This window comes from Bos grunniens, chromosome 9 (genome assembly GCF_055505025.1).
Source record: "Bos grunniens cultivar Pamir isolate PY7600 chromosome 9, Bosgru_T2T1.0, whole genome shotgun sequence".
In the NCBI taxonomy this organism is placed as follows: domain Eukaryota; kingdom Metazoa; phylum Chordata; class Mammalia; order Artiodactyla; family Bovidae; genus Bos; species Bos grunniens.
Window position 1 is genome coordinate 67,313,129 of NC_141173.1, and position 21,768 is coordinate 67,334,896.

Below are 21,768 nucleotides of genomic sequence, written 5' to 3' on the forward strand. Positions count from 1 at the left end.
TGTTTCCCCATTTTTCACTTCTATTTAGGAAAACTCACATGCAATTATCAAGGTAGAAGGGGAAACAAGTAAATGATTGGGTCGAACAGGCAAATTAATTCCCAGACAGAAAATGAGAAAACAAATTCACAGACTGTCAAAAATAAATGCTTAAGGCAATTTAAAAATCTTTATTACTCTATAATATTCTAGTAATCTGTCTTTATTATTTCACTCACATCCTCCCAAACTCTTTCACCTGGTATCAACCTGATCCAAACTCAACAGTCTTCTTTCATGGGTCCTTCTCCTTCTCTACTCACATTTTTTTTCAAAATTCAATGGCACAGTCCAATCCTAGGCTCTCACTACGCGATATCTGTAGTGCCAGCAGTAGTTTCTTTCTTGCTTTTGTCCCCACCATGGCCTTGTCCCATCTCTTCCATAAACTGTATTTACCTCTACTTCCCATTGTGAACCTTCCACTGTAAGAAGATTCATCTCTTGATATTTCCACCCAATACACACACACACACACACACACTAAACTGCAGTGATGAGCATGCCCACTTAATCCTTGCTTATCCATGTCCTGTATGTCTTTCAGTGTGTGTGTGCTCAGTTGCTCAGTCCTGTTTCCAATCCCATTGACTGTAACCCTCCAGGCTCCTCTGTCCAGGGGATTTTCCAGACAAGAAGACGAATGGCTTGCCATTTCCCCCTCCAGGGAATCTTCCCAACACAGGGATTGAAACTGCATCTCCTGTTTTTGCCCTTTAAAGACTCAATGAAATTTTCCTTAACGATTTCATTAAACTTACTCCAATCTTTGGAGTGCTCTCTCAACTCTGAAATAGCACAGGACTTAGATTCCATATGATCTCTTACTCAGTTATACCAGTATCTCTCAGGGCGAAAGGAGCTTTAAAAAGTATTCAGGCTCATGCTTAAATGTCCTCGACATCTCTAGCAAATGCTTATCCAGATTATGCTTGGCTACTTTCACTAATTGTTAATTTTACTGCCTCCTACAGTAGCTCATTCTAGGTTTCAACAGCCCTGCAATTACAACGGTCTTCCTTATAATCAGCTTATATCTTTCACCAAATAGCTTGAAACCACTGGTTATTACTGTACTTTAGTATCTATAAAAAAAAAAACAAATTAAATGCCTCTTCTGTGTCCCTAGTATTCTACTATTTGAAGAAATGTATCCATTCTCCCAGTCTCAAGATAACAATGTACCTTTAGCAATTCTGACATAATTTCTCTGACTTTACTAATGGTTCTGGTAATTATATACTGCTTTTTGTTATTCTAATATTTCAGATATGTGTCAGCCACAGGGCCAATAATCTATAAAATGTTAGAACTTTCACCAAGATAATGTCAGAACTATCACCAAATCCAGACATTAGTACAATTTCACCATATTTCATTCCTTTCTCCCCCTATCCCCATGGTACCCAATGTGAATTAATCACATGTTAAATATTTAATCAGTTTGGCTTTGAAATAGTCCTCTCAAATTCCTTCTCAATTAATTGCCCGCTATAAACTGTATGTTTCTAGGAATAGATTAATTTCTTCCAAGATTTTCCATTTATTATGACAAATGAAAAATTACCAGATTTTTTTTTCTCAGAAAGAAATAGTTTCAGGGATAGTAAAATTCCATGTGTAAATTAAGTATGATACAGGCACTTTTTATCATAGTATAAATAGACATATATTTATACTATAAGACAATATTATAGTATGGCAGCATCAAGAAGAGCTTTGTAAGCAACAATCAAGTTGGCATTTGAAACATCATGGTGATATATTTCACCAGATAAAATTTCTGTACTTTTCAAATTATTCATTTTTTAAAATCACGCTTCTAATTTCCAGTGCTATGTGATGATGTTCACATGCCACATAAGAACAAGACTACATTTGCCCGGACAGATAAAACACTATGTGGCCAGAAGTTTCACAGCAACCATTTTCAATGAACCTCAGCTGACAACAGTTGGTACCGCAAAAGGTCAGCCTCTCGCTGGTTGTTTTTTAGAGCAATTTGCATCTCATTGTACTAATTCTACTCTCAATCTATTGCTTAAATTATCCATTGCTGCAGAAGGAATGACATTTCCTTTGGCTGAGAAACTAGCTGTATCACAATACATTAGCAGTGATGAGCCTCACCAAGGGCAAAGAGATGGCTGGCTTGCCTGTTTTGGCAGCCCCACTCAGAAGGCACACTGCCAGCACCTGGGGAGATTACTGACAGATTGGCCCAATTGCCACTGCTTTCATGGCAATCTGCATAGGATTACCCGTCACACGTTAAACAGCCCCATTTCAATTCACCAAAACAAATGGTGCCACCAAATCTCCCCACACAATTCCCTGCTTTCAGTAACTTTGCTGGTGCATTTTCTCTGTCCAACCAAACGATGCATGCCCACCAAGCTCTGTAATGATGGATGGAGTCATTAGCATTTTAGTTTCTACACTGAACCTGAGGCCAAAGCATATGGCCTGACAGATGTTCCAGCAATGGGCTCTATTTGATTTGCCATGTAGGTGTCCACTTACACACTGGACTCTCAAGAAAGAATACTCATTTATAAGTTACAGTCCAACCCCTGTTTCAACTCTTTCACATCCTTGAATGTTATAATACGTTCTGATAACAGAACACTCAGAACATGCTTTAGTCTATACTTTGGTTTACAGTGACAATTAAAAATTACTTTTGAACCTAATCAAATGGTTTCAAACAGATAAAATGGACACAAATGCAGGTAAGGTTTGTAGGCTATTGCCATCTACAGCTTGATTAGCACTGCCAGTGATTTGGTTATTAGATAAAATGTTTCATATACTCACTTTTTCCTCATTCATGGCTTATTAAGGTAACCTACATACAGTGAACTGGTTAAACCTTAAGTTTTGACAAATGTATATGTACCCATAGACACAAAACCCCAACAAAGCCATATAACGTTTACATTATCTCAAAAAGTTTTCCTGCTCATTCCCAGTTGATCCTCACCCTCTATAGTCAAATACTATTCTGACTTCTATCATGATAGATTAATATCGTCCATTCTGGAACATAATATAAATAAAGACATACATGACATGCAGTCTTGTGTGTCTCTTGTCTTTCTGAAAACATAACGTTGCTCAGCTTTATATACACTGGTGCATATATCGGTGGTGCATTCTTTCTCATTGATGAGTAGCGTGAATGAACCACAAATTGTTAATTCATTCTCCACTTAATGAGCATTTGGGTTCTTCACATTACTGGTTATATAATGAATAAAGCTGTTATACATGTTCTTCCACAAATCTTTTTGTGAACATGTGCTTTTATTTCTCTTATGTAAATACTTGGAACTACTGTGTCATGTTATTATTTCCTTACATATTCACGTTTTCCTGCCATCACTTTATCTATTATCCATGTTATTGGACTGGGATAAAATAAACAGGACATGACTATAATTTTTAACCCACAAAAATATATAACCTATTTTTGTATCTTTCCTGTGAAAAAATTATCTGATGCCTCTCAGGAATATAACCACCCACTTTTATTATTTTATTTCATTGTACATTAAAATTTCACTTGTGATCTTGTTTCTCATAATCTGGATTTTACCATAAGCCTTTAGTGACGATCCACAAATTCTTTACCACTTGGGGTTTCTCAGGAACACAAAGTAGGCATAGTTCTAAAACTTGTTGCACACATTTAAAAAAGCTATTTATATAGGAAAAACTGAAAGTTATAAGCTGTAAAGGAAGTGGTATTCACATCTAGAATGAAAGCAACTTCACTGAGCTTTACGAAAGAAAAGGAATTTGAAAGTTCTCTAGGAGCAACTAAAGATTTTATCCTAATTCCCTTATCCAACGTCAATGAACTGCATAACATACTTTTAAAAATGATGTTCTATAAAGCCCCATGATTTCACTAGATTTATAGCTTGCTGACACTCAGTGGACTTTCAAAAACATCCATCCATATTGCTTCATGCATCAGTAGTTCAGTAGTAGTGTCTGAACTACTGAGGTTAATTTGGCTTCTATATCTTGTCATTGTTTTCCAAATTGCTGGAGTGAATGACCTACTTCTAAGACTAATATTATAGCTGAGACAGTGCAGGAAAGAACCACATTAAAGACACAGCAAAACCACTATGATATGCCTTATGGATTATCCCAGATTATCTCAGGTAACTCATTGCATCTTCTTTTTGTGCTCCATTTTTTACCTAATTGGTATGTCGTTTTAAACAATAAAATGACTGAAATAGCAATTGTAAGCTAATTTTAAAAATAAAAATAAAATATGAGATCTACAGGATTAAAAAATGGAGAGAAGTTATTTTCTACATGTATTTGTATACATAAGTGAAAGTGAAGTCGCTCAGTCGTGTCTGACTCTTTGCAACCCCATGGACTGTAGCCTACCAGGTTACATGCTGATTACATGTAGCCTACCAGGTTACATCCTACCATCCATGGAATTTTCCAGGCAAAAATACTGGTGTGGGTTGCCATTTCCTTCTCCAGGAGATCTTCCCAACCTAGGGATTGAACCTGGGTCTCCTGCATTGCAGGCAGATGCTTTACCGTCTGAGCCACCAGGAAAGTAAAGAAAGTGAAGTCACTCAGTCGTGTCCAACTCTTTGGGACCCCATGCACTGTAGTCTACAAGGCTCCTCCGTCCATAGAATTTTCCAGGTAAGAATACTGGAGTGGGTTGCCATTTCCTTCTCCAGGAGATCTTCCTGACCCAGGGATTGAATCCGGGCCTCCTGCATTGTAGGCAGATGCTTTACCGTCTGAGCCACCAAAGGAAGTCCTTGTATACATAAAACTACCTTAAATATCGTATCAGTGCTATCACCTCCCAGCGCCACCATGGTTGGAGTTCTCTTTGACTGGAATGGAAAGAGGAAAGAGAAATGAGGAGTGTTTGTAAATCATTGCTTGACTTCCTCATAGACTTACAGTGGCCTTCTGCACTCAGAATCATATTTGGAGTTCTTGAAAGGCACAACCAATCTGGTAACATGGACCACAGCCTTGTCTAACTCAACAAAACTATGAGCCATGCCGTGTAGGGCCACCCAAGATGGGCGGGTCATGGTGGAGAGTTCTGACAAAACGTGGTCCACTGGAGAAGGGAATGGCAAACCACTTCAGTATTCTTGCCATAAGAACCTCATGAACAGTATGGAAAAGCAAAAAGATAGGACACTGAAAGACAAACTCCCCAGGTCAGTAGGTGCTGAATATGCTACTGGATATCAGTGGAGAAATAACTCCAGAAAGAACAAAGAGATGGAACCAAAGCAAAAACAACACCCAGTTGTGGATATGACTGGTGATGGGAGCAAAGTTCGATGCTGTAAAGAGCAATACTGTATAGGAACCTGAAATTTTAGGTCTATGAATAAAGGTAAATTGGAAGAGGTCAAACAGGAGATGGCAAGAGTGAAATCAACACTTTAGGAATCAGCAAACTAAAATGGACTGGAATGGGTGAACTTAACTCAGATGGTCGTTATATCTATTATTGTGGGCAAGAATCCCTTAGAAGAAATGGAGTAGCCATCATAGTCAACAAAAGAGTCCGAAATGCAGTATTTGGATGCAATCTCATAAACAATAGAATGATTGCTGTTCGTTTACAGGGCAAACCATTCAGTATCACAGTAATCCAAGTCTATGCCCCAACCAATACTGCTGAAGCTGAAGTTGAATGGTTCTATGAAGACCTACAAAACCTTCTAGAACTAACATCCAAAAAAGATATCCTTTTCATATAGGGGATTGGAATGCAAAAGTAGGAAGTCAAGAAACACCTGGAGTAACAGGCAAATTTGGCCTTGGAGTACAGAATGAAGGAGGGCAAAGGCTAATAGAGTTCTGCCAAGAGAATGCACTGGCCATAGCAAACACCCTCTTCCAACAACACAAAAGAAGACTCTACACATGGACCTCACCAGATGGTCAATACTGAAATCAGATTGATTATATTCTTTGCAGCCAAAGATGGAGAAGCACTACACAGTCAGCAAAAACAAGACCAGGAGCTGACTGTGGCTCAGATCATGAACTCCTTATTGCCAAATTCAGACTTAAATTGAAGAAAGTGGTGATAACCACTAGACCATTCAGGTATGACCTAAATCAAATCCCTTATATTTATACAGTGAAAGTAACAAATAAGATTCAAGGGAATAGCTCTGATAGACAGAGTGCCTGAAGAAATATGAACAGAGGTTCGTGACATTGTACAGGAGGCAGTGATAAAGACGATCCCCATGAAAAACAAATGCAAAAAAAACCAAAATGGTTGTCTGAGGGGGCCTTACAAATAGCTATGAAAAGGGAAGGGAAAGGCAAAGGAGAAAAGGAAAGATATACCCATTTGAATGCAGAGTTGCAAAGAACAGCAAGAACTGAACTGAATTGATCATGTATTCATGGCAGTTGTTGTGTATCATTTTTCATTTAAAAGTAGAAAATTGGAAGCTTTTCTAGTTTTTGTTCTTTTACCCCATATTCAAACATTTAACAATTGCAGCTCAATATATTATATGGTATGGGCTTTCTAGGCAGTGCAGTGGAGGCTGTGCTAAGAATCTGCCTGCCAATGTGAGAGATGCAAGAGACATGGGTTCCATCCCTGGGTCGGGAAGATCCCTTGGAGTAGGAGATGGCAACCCACTTCAGTGTTCTTGCCAGGAAATTTCCACGGACAGAGGAACCTGGCAGGCTACAGTCTAGGGGTCACAAAGAGTCAGACATCCTGAGCAACAGAGCAAGCACACACGTTACATAATATAGATGATTTGGAGGACACAATAAGTTGATGGCTGACTTTTTTTAACCCTGACCATGACAGGTATACTATAGCTACTCCATTATTCCATTAATTTGCAACAGAATGCAAAGGCCTTTCTTCTGAGTCATTTCAGACATTCATAGCAGTCAGCAGAGACTCTAAGCAGAATTGTTCTCACAGTGATATTTAACTTAAGGCATGGTTTTTTCCCCATGGAGAGAGAAATGGCGACCCACTCCAGTACAATTCCACGGACGGAGGAGCCTCCTAGGCTACAATCCATGCGGTCGCAAAGAATCAGACACAACTGAGCAACTTCAATTTCATTTCCACTGTTTTCCCCATACAAAACTAATAACTTAAAAATTTTACATTGCTTCTTCAAACAACAACAGAAAAACAAATGATTAAGACCATGTTTCAGACTATCAAAAATAATATAAAGACCTGGTTTTCATCTTATGGCTGAAAGTGATTTTGATCTCTATCCACATCTCCTTTTATACATAACTGAGGCCTGGAAAAGCTTAATGAATTCTCTAAGCACACACGATTAACTGGGTTATAAGAATTAAAGAGTTAGAATTAAGAACTGGGCCTCCCGACCTTAAAAAGTTTTTCTACATCAAGCAAAAATAACTTGACATCTGTTTCTATGTGTTGGGTGTAGATTCACTGTGGAATCAAGTTTCTTCCTCCTTTATTATGATTCTACTACTTTTGCAAAAGATGGATCATTTTTTAAAAAATCATTGGCCACTTTTTGATGCACTTACTCTATACAGATACAGATATCAATTATATGTATACATCTACAATTTTATCTCTACAGTTCAATCTTGTTTATTTGAAAACATTCCTAAACTAGGCAATTCATAATTTTCAATATATCTTAAATACAGAGAATGATTTGAGAGAATAAGTTAAGGTAATTTAACTGGTCTATTATTGAAAAAGGCAGAAAAGCTTTTTCATGAATAAGTATATAAACTACTGTAGAATTGGGCAATGTCAAAATAGACAAGAAATGCACAAATTCACCTTGGAAAATGTAAAGAGAAAGAAGAGAAAAGAGAAAGTCGAATAGAAATCAAACAGTATTTTTATCTTTCATCTTTATTTGAAAAAGGACAAGAAGAAAATTTATTAAAACTATAACGAAATGAGTCAATCTAAAAAATAATAAATGAGAAGTATTTTTACTGCAACCCACTCAGACCAGGAGGGCCAGAAAGTCTTTGTTGCCACAAGGCAACTGGTACAAAGTATACAAAACCCTTTTTATTTCAATGTCACATTAAATCCTGGAGCATAAAACCAGGGGCAGACTACAGAGTTTCTGGTTCTCCAAGACAAGAGTATACAGATCACAATTAAAATCAAATGCCAAGAATACTCCTAACTAAATGAAAAACAAATAGCAAAATAATTAGAAAATATATCTAAACACATTCTTAACACTATTTAGGCTGAGAGAGAAAGTAAGAAGGATTGTGATTTGATGTTTAGATAATAAAACAGGTTGCACATTATATAGTACACTCTACAGGAAGAATTATCTCATACTTCAGTATCTGTGGGGGAAATTAGCATAATCACAAGGTTAAAAAAAAGGAGAGACTTTATTTCCTTTACACATATTCAGGATGCTATCCTAATACCCACATATCAAATAAATGACAAAAGTGATAATTAGATTTATATGAAATACATCTGTTATTAACATTAGAGTGGATGTGTGAATTGAATGAAAAAACACATTTATAACACCCAGTACAACACCAGGCATTATACTAGGTATGATTTTAATAATTATTTCTTATAATCATTACTCCAACCTCCCGCAACCCTCAACACTAATGTTACCTCAACACTAATGATGACTCACAACACTAATATTACCTCTCTAAAGGTATCATAAAATAAAGCCTGATGTCTATGTTCAAGAAAGTAAGCTAATGATTTTCCTTTTTGGTCTCTACTGACATTCTCAGGAATTTAAAATTCTAACTAATTAAATCCCTTTCCTCATTCTGATGCAATTAGAATTAAATAATAATAACAATAATAAAGGTTCTCAGAGGAAATTACTTACATTCTAGCTTCAAATATTTAGATCAACAATCATCAGTCCTGAGTCCAGCCTCAAGGCTTTAGAACTGCTGCTCTTAGCTCCTCCCACCAATCTCTGCCCCAGGATTGACAGATAACTCTCTGAAGGCATGGCACATTCCTTAGTCACTGTTTTCTCACAGATTCTTTTAAAGTTCTTTATATGCACCATTTACATTTCCCCAACAGGTATGCTAAACTGCTATTCACTATATACCATTTACTGCAAATTTAATATGTGCACAGCAAACATCTTGTCCTCGGGTCTGTGATTAACCCCTACACAAAAAAATCCTGAAAATACTTTAGTTGGCTCTCTTCCAATTCACATTTCCAGAAACATTCCCAAGGCTTTTTAAAACACTTTTGAAAAAATTTATCAGAGTATGACAGTTCCTACTTAAGGACTATGCTCTTGTAAGCTGAGCTTTCAAAATATTAAATATTAAATTTTAGGTTTTTTTCCCCTATTTTTGAATGACTCTAGAAAAACTGTTTTTACAGTTTGGACATAACATTAGAGAATCATTAGGTTTCACAAGGAACTAACCCAAACACTTATTAATTATACACTGTTATTCATATTCCAAAACTGGATCGGAAATTAATCTGTAGCCAATTAAATTAAACCTACAGAAAAGACAACCTGTCCCACCCATATACTCACTACACTCCATCCTCCCATGACCACCTCACACATACAAGGAAAAATAATTTGTGATTTTTTTTTTTTAATCAAGTGTACTCTTTAGCTCAGCTGCCAGTGTGGCCTTACCTGCAGCCATAACTTGTTATGCACAGCATCTCTCCCTGTAGCAATACACTGAAAAGTAGCATTCTGTCCTGCATTGACCTCTACGTCCCCCAGACGGAGGAAATGAGGGGATTTATCTGTGAAGGCAAGAAAAAATTATTTTCTTTCACATGAAGAAAACACGCCTTGTTATTTTTTCCCAACAGAGTAATGTTGTTAATACTTTTACAGCTTTGGCCAAGACTAATGTCATATGGAAGTTTTCTCAGTGCTGAAAGACAACGCTGCATCTCTCAGTGTCAGTTCTCTTTAGCTCAGTAGCTCTATTGCGTATTTCACCATAATTGATAGAGCAATTCTATACAGAATGAGCACCCAACAATTACTGCTTGAGGACCCCGGCAGATGGTTGCACACAGGTGACAATAAAAGTTACGTATCAAAGCAAGCAAAAGAGATCAAACAGGCACAAAGCATGGCATAATAGAAAGATATAGTGAAAACATAGAATGATAGCTCAAAACTGGACATATACATGGCCACTGAACTATTAAATCACACTTGAAGCGCTTAACGCTTTCTTTCCCTTTTTTAAAACTTTCAATAACTGCTGCATAATCCTCTGGTACTTCAAAGAACAAGGGACTGTTCTTCCTTCTCTCAAACAGAGTATTAATTTAACTGTTGTTAAATCCACTTCCTATTGCTTTATGGTCCTAAGAAAATTACCTGAAAGAAATATTAGACCAACAAAACACTAATGACTGCAATCAAAATATACATGAGTTATATGACTGTCAAACAAGCATTCTCTTATAATTACCTTTTAAAGCTGAAGTTATGTACGTTTTCAACTGAAAGGAACTATAAACAGGAAAAGCTAATCCTCAGTGAGTAAAGACAGAGCATGGAGGACCATATCACAATGAAACTACTGTTGTGCTCAATTTAAATATTTTTTAAAAATTTGGTTAACTCGTGAAAGTCGTTCTTCAATATCTTCTTTCAAAAGACATGTAAATGAACAATAGATGGAAACATGGTTCTCATATATGAATGGACTGAAAGAGTTTAGTAAGCCAACTTGAACTTTGAGTGAGATAATTTCGTTCCCCTTTTTCTTAGATTACATCAGATGTATTTGACTACATGTATTTCTTAGGATACACCACAATCATTTAACTCTTGCCTGCTTCATCTTTCCCTAGGGCCTCATCTCAGTAGGTGCTTCAAAAAAGCAATGCTTGCACTAGAACACAAGCTAGAACAGTGTTCATGACTTGGGAACAAAAGACCAGCAGCATTAGTATCTCCTGAGAACAATGAAAACCAGAGGAGGGCCCAGGCAACCTATGATTTTTGCCACATCCTGGTGGCAATTCTGATGCACACCAGAGTTTGACAACCAGTTAGCAGGAGTATTAGCCCTGGCCTCTGGCAATGGCAGCCTTTGTGCATGCTGCTTACAAATTATTAGAGAATTTCCATCAGGAGGATTACTGAACAGATCACCTAGAATTCATGGGCCCTAAAAAATGCTGCTGTTGGGAGATATAGCTGAAGTATGAACTGCTTTATGTCTGGCTCTACTGAATGTGTGCAATAATTGTCTTTCAGGGTATGTGATGTAAACACAAATTTAGTTTCCCCGTCTGAAGACCAACTAATGTGCATCTAAGGACACATCAAATGATGTGTAAATAAATGCAGTTTCTTGTTTTGTATGCTTTCTATTGTCTTGTTGTTTATTATGAATTAGCCAGATACTTACTATGACATGAAAAAATTAGTCCTAAATTAAGAATAAGATGAATTAATTCATTTTCTTCATTTCATTCCGAATTTCAACTTAGATCACATAAGTTAATAAAGCTTCTTTTTTATTATCTTTTCACTGAACTCTGATTTGTTATTCTTTGTTTTCCTAGGCAATTTAATAAAGTCAAAAGATGGAATGAGTCCCTTGATTTTTATTTTCTTCTGTCAAAAATAACATCAACTACATAAATTGAAGATCTAATCAGCTTTGTTAGGAGATTCATGAATGAGGCAACATTTTATCTATCAACTGGAAGACAGATTCAAGGGGTTATACAAATGGAAAGTTTTTACAAGAAGGGTGGGACAAGGGAGCTATTAACAGAAAGAAAAGAAATTATTATTTATTTTTCTTCTTGAAGAAGAAAAGGAACAGCAAGAGTTTTATGATTCAGATCACCTCTTCTTCCTCTGGGGCATAGAGAAGGATCACAGGACAAATTTTCTTACTGTTGCTTGACCATAAAATCAAGACAAGTCAATTAGGATTAAGTTTTTGGAAGAGGCTGAAACTGTAATTAGATCAGGTATAATGATACCATTTTGAGACTGTGGTTTTCTTTTGAACATTAATTGAACAATTAAAAGAATCTTTTAACATGTGCACAAGTCTGAAAAACATTTGGTTCAAAAACTCTAGAAATACCTCAGTGATCTTTTTAAACTGAACAGAAAACTAGGAATAACAACAACAAAAGAGACAGCAATGACCAAGAGATAAACAATCAACAGTCACTACCAATATAAGACAAGTCTTGAAAGGAGGTAGAAAAATATAATTCTTAATCACAACCTACCACAAGGATAACTCAGGACTTGAATGTCATCAATGGCAATATAACCACTTCTCCCTCCTGAGACTTCAGCTTCAAATATTACCTGTCAGGAAGAAACAGAAAACATTTACAACAATCGTTTTTCAGGAATTTTCACAGTTAAGGAAGAATAGCTGTAACACACTTAAGAAAATTAAAATTTAATTTTTGTCCTATAAAAATTAAAATGGTGTCTGTACAGGAAAACAAAATATTTTTTGAAGAACAATTAAATTATTGAGGTCAGCAACTCTCAAATTTTTTTAAGCAAATATCATTGATTTCCTGAATGGGTAATATATAGGCAGATATAAAAAATCCATTATCCCTAAATTTTCCCTTACTGACTTTTTCCATTTTTTAAATTTATTTCACATACATTGAGCATCAACTTGAAGCAGAATGCTAAACCAGCTAAGATATCAACTGATCTAAGCTTTTAAATACAGTAGCTGAATTTTCAACGAAAGAGGTCATTAGATAGAAATTATGCCAGGTAAGAGCAACCACATAAAATAGAAACCAAATGAACATAATCTGTATGGCTAGTAAAACTCAAGACAGAAGAGATGAAATCAGAGAACTAGGCATGGAAGACTTTGAATACCACAGGAGTGAAGACAAGGAGTATATCCTGAAAATGGTTAATCAATTTTAAAATATATATATGTATGTATTAATAAACATTTTAATAAATATATTTTTAAAAATCAGTGTTCAAATATAAGCTCGTGTTATAGAATGTTGTTATAGTCAACAATAGAACTTACTTAATAGACTTTCCCTTAACCTTAATAACGTGTGCTGTTACTTTTCAAGAGAAAATAGATTTAGCATGCCATGTTTCAACATTTTATTTTATGATGCGCTCCTTTATTTATGGAGATATATGGGTCATCATAGAAGTATTTTGCAAAATATTTTAGGAAACACATTGGAAATTGATGTTTAAAACAGGAATAAAATACAATCAAATTGGTCTACTAGAAATATATTTGCTTCAAAGTTGAAGGATGGCCCCAAAGAAAGACTAGAAACCAAAAGATTCTAGTAGCAGTGAAAATAGAAAGATGAGATGAAAAAGGAAAGATAAATAATGCTAAGGAAATATTTAAAAATAGAAAATATTAATTCATTAGTTGTAGAGAAATAATAGGACAATTCTGATTTCTGGCTTGGGTCCCTAGGGACTGTACTGCACTATATTGTCTATTGACAAGAAGGAGGAAATTTTCCCTTCTCTCCTTCCTGAGCTGTTGTGTCTGGACTAATAATAAAATGGGCACAAGACCGATTAACAAGAGAAAAACATCAAACTTTAATCAGGTACAGGGAGACCTCATAGAAATGGGACCTAAGAAATGGCCAAAGCAGGGAGCTTTTATGCTTTCTAGACAAAGAAACACTAAATTTGTGGGGAAGTGACAGGGCAATGAAACTTTGTGCACAATTAGTGAAGAACCTAAACAGAGTTTGGACCTGGGGCAGTAAATCAGAGAAGTAACATGTTTTTTCACACAGGTTTTTCAGCTTCAAATTCTCTACCTCCAGTGTTAAGGGTGTCTTTCTACACCCAGAGGCAGGGGGTACAGATTTCACATGAGAGACTCACTCTCTGCTTTCAGGGAGATGGAAAGGACGATCAGAGTAGCCCTCCTGCATTGGCCATTGCTAAGTAACTTCAATTCAAAATAATCAGTATATCATTAAGGCATAATTGGGGCAGCCTACCCCATATCCCAACATTATCAGGATCCCTAGCTAGAACATGTGATGCAGAAAAAGGTACAGATTTGAGGAAGAAAATAACTAAGTACATTGCAGACATAATAGATTCACTAAGCCTAAAATTCCTATGGAGTAAATGTTTAGGCGATAACTACAGATATATCTCAGAGTGAAGAAATAAAGTTAGAATAAAGTTATAGATTTGAAAGTCATCATCATGGCAGTGAGTAAGCTATAGATTTGAAAGTTAAAGGTGAGTAATATGGCATAGGAAGATAAAGAGGAGTAAACCACTGAAATGGAAGGCAAGACAGCCAGCAGAAGTAAGGTCAGCAAAGTACATTTCAGACCTAACAGTTGAGGAAGGAAGAGAAGGATCAGGAGGTTTCAGGCAGGTCAACACTCCCACCAAAAGGATTTAAAAAGGCCAAATAAATTATAATAACTATAATTTTAAAACATCAGATATCTGCATAGACAACGGCATCCAAAGGGGCACAAATGTTGAAGTACAGGATCTCTCCAATGTGATCCCAGGATTCTCGTTTCTCATGGGAATATTTGCCAATTCTGGAATCAGGCTGTGGTTCTAGGACAGACTTAGGACCTCTATGCGAGAAAGTGAAAACACGAAGCTTGCAGTAACAGCACAAAAAGAGAACAATAAACTAGAAATTTGAGAGTCTGAATAAACAGATGAGGGCTTCCCAGGTGGCACTAGTGGGACAGAATCCTTCTGCCACTGCAAGAGACTTAAAAGATGTGGGTTCCATCCCTGAATAGGGAAGATTCCCAAGAGAAGGGCATGCAACGCACCCAGTATTCTTGCCTGGAGAACCCCATGAACAGGGGAGGCTGGCTGGCTACAGGCAATAGTGCCACAGAGTCGGACAAGACTGAAGACTTAGCATGCAAGCACAGGTCACAGCAAAAAGCACAAAACACAGGAGAGAGCTCAAGGAAAACTAAAAAAGAATCAATTAAAGTTAGCCATTAAGAGTCTTCTGGTAATGTTTGAGACAGATAGTATTACTGAAGTGGAGGAGAATTTTTATTGAGTACTTACTATGCTCAATAGATAAGCCTTAGATAATCATGATGGTGTGATCACTGACCTAGAGCCAGACATCCTGGAATGTGAAGTCAAGTGGGCCTTAGAAGGCATCACTACGAACAAAGTTAGTGGAGGTGATGGAATTTCAGTTGAGTTATTTCAAATCCTGAAAGATGATGCTGTGAAAGTGCTGCACTCAATATGCCAGCAAATTTGGAAAACTCAGCAGTGGCCACAGGACTGGAAAAGGTCAGTGTTCATTCCAATCCCAAAGAAAGGCAATGCCAAAGAATGCTCAAACTACCGCACAATTGCACTCATCTCACAGCTAGTAAAGTAATGCTCAAAATTCTCCAAGTCAGGCTTCAGCAATACATGAACCATGAACTTCCAGACGTTCAAGCTGGTTTTAGAAAAGGCAGAGGAACATCGCCAACATCCGCTGGATCATCGAAAGAGCAAGAGAGTTCCAGAAAAACATCGATTTCTGCTTGATTGACTACGCCAAAGCCTTTGACTGTGTGGATCACAATACACTGTGGAAAATTCTGAAAGAGATGGGAATACCAGACCACCTGACCTACCTCTTGAGAAACCTATATGCAGGTCAGGAAGCAACAGTTAGAACTGGACATGGAACAACAGACGGGTTCCAAATAGGAAAAGGAGTCCGTCAAGGCTGTATACTGTCACCCTACCTATTTAACTTCTATGCAGAGTACATCATGAGAAATGCTGGGTTGGAAGAAGCACAAGCTGGAATCAAGATTGCCGGGAGAAATATCAATAACCTCAGATATGCAGATGACACCACCCTTATGGCAGAAAATGAGGAGGAACTAAAAAGCCTCTTGATGAAAGTGAAAGAGGAGAGTGAAAAAGTTGGCTTAAAGCTCAACATTCAGAAAACGAAGATCATGGCATCTGGTCCCATCACTTCATGGGAAATAGATGTGGAAACAGTGTCAGACTTTATTTTGGGGGGCTCCAAAAATCACTGCAGATGGTGACTGCAGCCATGAAATTAAAGACGCTTACTCCTTGGAAGGAAAGTTATGACCAACGTAGACAGCATATTAAAAAGCAGAGACATTACTTTGCTAACAAAGGTCCATCTAGTCAAGGCTATGGTTTTTCCCGTGGTCATGTATGGATGTGAGAGTTGGACTGTGAAGAAAGCTGAGCGCCGAAGAATTGATGCTTTTGAACTGTGGTGTTGGAGAAGACTCTTGAGAGTCCCTTGGACTGTGAGGAGATCCAACCAGTCCATCCTAAAGGAGATCAGTCCTGGGTGTTCTTTGGAAGGAATGATGCTAAAGCTGAAACTCCAGTACTTTGGCCACCTCATGGGAAGAGTTGACTCATTGGAAAAGACTCTGATGCTGGGAGGGATTGGGTACAGGAGGAGAAGGGGACGACAGAGGATGAGATGGCTGGATGGCATCACCGACTCGATGGACGTGAGTTTGAGTGAACTCCGGGAGTTGGTGATGGACAGGGAGGCCTGGCATGCTGCGATTCATGGGGTCGCAAAGAGTCGGACACAACTGAGTGACTGAATTGAACTGAACTATACTCGAGACTATTCAAATTGAGCATGTTCATTCATGCTCACATCTACTTTTGTTTCCCTCTTCTCTCTTTACCTCCCTGCACACATACAAATATTATCTTAATTAGAATCACACGAGGTAGATATTACTTTTATCCTCATTTTAAAGAAGAGTTAAGTGGCTGCACCAAAGTCTAACAGCTAACAAGTCTTAGAGCCAAGAATGAACCCAAGCCAACCTCCAGGTTCTAATCTATCAACTTCACTATATTTCCTCTCAAGTCAGAGACACAAACACAGTAGAACATTCCTTTAAATAAGCTTTAAATTTCCTTTAAAAGTCTAATATGTTAAATTTATAAAGTGTCATTTTAAATAGCAAACTAGTCAGGTATTATACTGACTAAATAGCAGTATCACGAGCATGACACCCTTTCCATTCTCATACCATACCAATATCCACCCCAAAGCCAGACAGTGTGACACAGCAGGCTGCATGGATGATTCACCCCCTCTTCAATCACTCCCACCATAAACTGTCTCCTATGCTAATTCTCTTCTACATTAAGTCTGTACTGTATGACTATTAATTTCCCTGGAATAAGCTGAAGTTGTGAAGTCAAAGAGATTTCTGTGGGAAGACAATTGCTTCATGATGAAAGAAGGGCTAATCTATAAAGACAGAAATATATGTGAGTGCATGTGTGAGTGTGTGTGTGTACACAATCTGCATTTCCTGTGAAGGTTTTGATACAACTGTTATGTCATTTTCTAAATATTGGAACAAAGACTTAGCAAGAAACAGAAGAGAGACTCAGAAACTTTAAAAAGTATAATTTGAAGCAGTTGTGGTACAGGTCACATTCTCGGGGATGAGAAAATTTGTTATTGACACCCACTTTTCCTGTATACAAATCACTGAGCAAATCACATAACCTTTTAGAGCCAAGTCTCATTTGGAGATAACGCAGCTTTCATTATAAAGTTCCATGAAACTTAAATAGTAGCATCTGTAAAAGTACTATATAAATGAAAAGGTAAGATGATACACATTGTTAATAAATGACATTTATATAAGTGTATCCCAGGAAAACAAGCTTTATTTGCTTGAATGGTTGATGGTAGTTTAAGGAAAGGGAAGGAGGGAAGGCACAGAAAGAAAAAATGAGAAAATTATTTCTGGAAAAAAATACATTGTTATGAATAGACTATGCAGCTGAATAATCAGTTCATTATTTCAGTTTTGTTACAATTAGCATTAATTAAATTATTTCAATTCTAGGCTTATCTTAGTTTTACTTTCTTGAATTGTTTTACTTCCTTTGCTTCATGTAGGTGATAAGTTTAAACATGTTTACTACATCCCTGAAGAAAAGTTTCTTATCTGTTCATTTAAATTGGCCTTTATTCTGGACAATAAATTTAGGCCTTGATTTAAAATGGAGTGAAAGAATTGGTTCTTTAGTAAAGAAAAAGAAAAAAAAATGTTTCTCTTTTCAGTGACCTCATTTCCCCTGCTAAGTGTTGTCTCTGCCTCATTAACGTGACCAAGAGAAAATTTCTAAGAGCAGATTCCTTTATTGCTAAAGATCTAATCAGCTTTATCACTTCAGCAGAGCCCTTACCTTGTAAGGCTCTCCTGTCCACTCAAGGAAAACCAATCTCAATAGCTTAATTACGCAAAACTTGCTCGGGCTAATGTTCAGGTCAGAGCTAATGCTTGGTGTCAAATAGTCAACGAGGGCTTCCCAGGGGAAGAGAGCAAGGGAAGCCATACCCTATGTCAACCTGAACCCACCCAAGAGGCCAACCTGAGAACAGAATGGAAGGGCTCCGCTTTTCGTGCTATTTCCACTCCATTCCATTACCTGAAATACTGAAGGGGATGATTCTAATCAAAATTTTGCTACTCTAGCAACACTCTTGGATTATTAACTAAATAAATGAAGTAAAGTCGAACTGAAGGAGGGGAGAAAATGAAAGAACAAGACTGACATTATCCTTTGGCAAACAATTAATGCAGAAGAAATGCCGCATATAAGGGGAAGCTCAACTCCAAGTAAGGAGACTGGGCTCTAGCTGTTGGTCTGCTATCACATGGAACCCATGCGATTTATTTAACTGTGTCTTCACAGCCTCAGATCGACAACACTGGCCTTGTCCATATTGAAGTTTCTTATGAATATTGAATGGTTTATGTGAAATGATTAAATGATATATATATAATGATTAAATGATATACGAAATGCCATGTAAGACAAGGTATTATGGATTCGAGAAATCTAACCCTAAATTGAACTTAATTTTCTTTCAATATTTCACAGTGTTACACTGTACCATTTTTCTAGATTCCACATGTATGCATTAATGCATTAATCTTTGCTCTTCTCTTTCTGACTTGGGCTTCCCAGGTGACTCAGATGGTAAAGTATCTGCCTGTGATGCGGGAGATCCAGGCTTGATCCCTGGGTTGGGAAGATCTCCTGGAGAAGGGAATGGCAACCCACTCCAGTATTCTTGCCTCTGAAATCCTATAGTCAGAGGAGCCTGGTGGGCTACAGTCCATAGGATCGCAAGAGTTGGACACAACTGAGTGATTAACACTTTCATTTTCTTTCTGACTTACTTCACCCTGTTTGATAGACTCCAGGTACATCCACATCCCTATAAATGACCCAATTTCATTTATTTTTATGGCTGAGTAATATTCTGTTATATACATGAAGCACATCTTCTTTATCCATTGATCTGTTGATGGACATTTAGGGTGTTTCCATGTGACAGGGATAGAAACGCAGATGTAGAGAACAGATATGTGGACACAGGGGCAAGGAGATGGTGTGATGAACTGGGAGTTTGGGTTTGACATAATACACTATCATGTATAAAACAGACTGCTAGAGGAAACCTGCTATATAGCACAGGGCACTCAACGTGGTGCTCTGCGATGAACTAGAAGGCTGGGGTGCGGGAGGAAAGAGGGAGAGGATATATGTGTACATATAGCTGATTCAGTTCATTTCACAGCAGAAACCAACACAACACTGAAAAGCAGTTATATGCCAATGTTTTTTTCAAGTGTGGGCTCCAAAGTTAGATACATTTCGTTCATATTCTTTAAGTATTAACTTTGCCTTATAGAAAAACATATGTAAAGTTACTGTGTAACTTCAACTGATATACAATCTAAAGCCATGTTTCTTTTCTTTCAAAACAAAACTGTGACTATCCACCTCAGGGTTAAAGGAGGATTAAATGAGCTAACACACCTGAACCATTTAACAACAGCTCCTGGCACAGGGTCAGTGTTCTAGGTTAAGGAGCACCATTGCCATGACGGGAAAAAACATCTGTAAAGAACACAGGTACTAAAATGAAATTTATTCTCATTATCTCCTCTTTTTTCAAAAAACTTAACTCCCTGTCATGTATTTGGGAGAAAAAAAAAAACCCTTAGGATAAACTAGTATTGTATTCCCATCAGTTCAGTTCAGTTCAGTCGCTCAGTCGTGTCCGACTCTTTGCGACCCCATGAATTGCAGCACGCCCATAAACCTTCTCAAATATGTTTTCTGTGATTTGAATTTTTAAACATTGATTATAGTTAAAGTTTAAAGTAAATTACCCACTCACCTTCAAAGAATAAATGTACCAGAAACAAAACTTAAAGAAATAGAAAATAGGTTGATTTCTATATATCCCTGCCCAAATTTGGATAATGAATAAAATAGTCATTTTAGTCAAGATGACCAAGGCTTCAGGTCTATCTGTATCAGTGCTAGTAAACCATATACATCTACATCTCTGATATGTACATGTGATATGTATATGATATGTATACGTATATGTGAGGCCTCAAAGTCAGAAGCTGTGCTTGACTCAACTTTATGTCCACAGAGCTTATTCACAGTATCTGGCACATAAGCGACATTCACAAATGCTAGCTGAATAACAACAGTAACAAATTATATATAGACAGTGGCTCACACAGTAAAGAATCTGCCTGCAATGCTAGAGACCTGGGTTGGATCCCTGGGTTGGGAAGATCCCCTGGAGAAGGGCATGGCAACCCACTTCGGTACTCTTGCCAGGAGAATTCCATGGACAGAGGGGCCTGGCAGACTACAGTCCCTGGGGTTGCAAAGAGTCAGACACAACTAAGCAATAAACACAGCATATACGTACACACAATGTATGAAATACATGAACAAAAGTATGTTAACATCATTAAATATAATTGACTTCTCTTTTTTTCTCATGTGAAGCCTAAGCATTGGATTCTCAAGGATCCATTCCAGGCTACCTTCTCCATTTTTGCCTTACAGTTCACCCTGATAGGACAAAGGAAGATAAGCCTATAAAAATTAAAGAGGAAATTGAGGAAAAAATAAAATGCATAAAAATATAAAAGAGAAATGGTATCACAAAAGCCAATAAGACAATATTTGAAGGGGAGATTGCAGGACCAAATGCTGATCAAGCACTAAGACAGAGATTAAAAATACCTTCATGCATATTTTATAACAAGAAGCTTGAACACTATGATGAACATGTTCCCATTTCAACCAAACACAGGACTCTGATGTCCACCATTCGAGTCTCTGTTTCTTTCTTTTTTCAAGATTCCACATATAAATGATGTCTTACCAGAGAACACAAATATCCACTTACAAGATGAATAAACTCCGTGGATCTAATGTGTAGAATGGTTGTTGTTCAGTCGCTGAGTCATGTCTGACTCTTTGCAACCCCATGGACTGCAGCACACCAGGCTTCCCTGTCCTTCACTATCTCCCAGAGCCTGTTCAAACCATTGTCCATGGAGTCGATCATACCATACGACCATCTCATCCTCTGTCATCCCCTTCTTCTACTGCCTTCAATGGTTCCCAGCATCAGGGTCTTTTCTAGTGAGTCGGCTCTTCACATCAGGTGGCCAAAGTATTGGAGTTTCAGCTTAAGCATTAATCCTTCCAATGAATATTTAAGGTTGATTTCATTCAGGACTGACTGGCTTGATCTCCTTGCAGTCCAAGGGACTCTCAAGAGTCTTCTCCAACACCACAGTTCAAAAACATCAATTCTTTGGCACTCAGT

The 21,768-nt window shown here is 37.4% G+C and overlaps 1 protein-coding gene across 10 annotated transcripts in view; it reads right to left on the reverse strand.

Moving 5' to 3' along the window:
- PTPRK (protein tyrosine phosphatase receptor type K) overlaps positions 1–21,768 on the reverse strand; it is a 619,180-nt gene that overhangs the window by 287,432 nt on the left and 309,980 nt on the right. For all 10 annotated transcript variants that reach the window (XM_086317874.1, XM_086317871.1, XM_086317869.1 and 7 more), the window contains 2 exons: positions 12,320–12,401; positions 9,726–9,841 (listed from right to left, as the gene is read on the reverse strand). In XM_086317874.1, the coding sequence (XP_086174000.1) occupies positions 9,726–9,841; positions 12,320–12,401 (198 nt within the window). The remainder of the gene's footprint in view (positions 1–9,725; positions 9,842–12,319; positions 12,402–21,768) is intronic.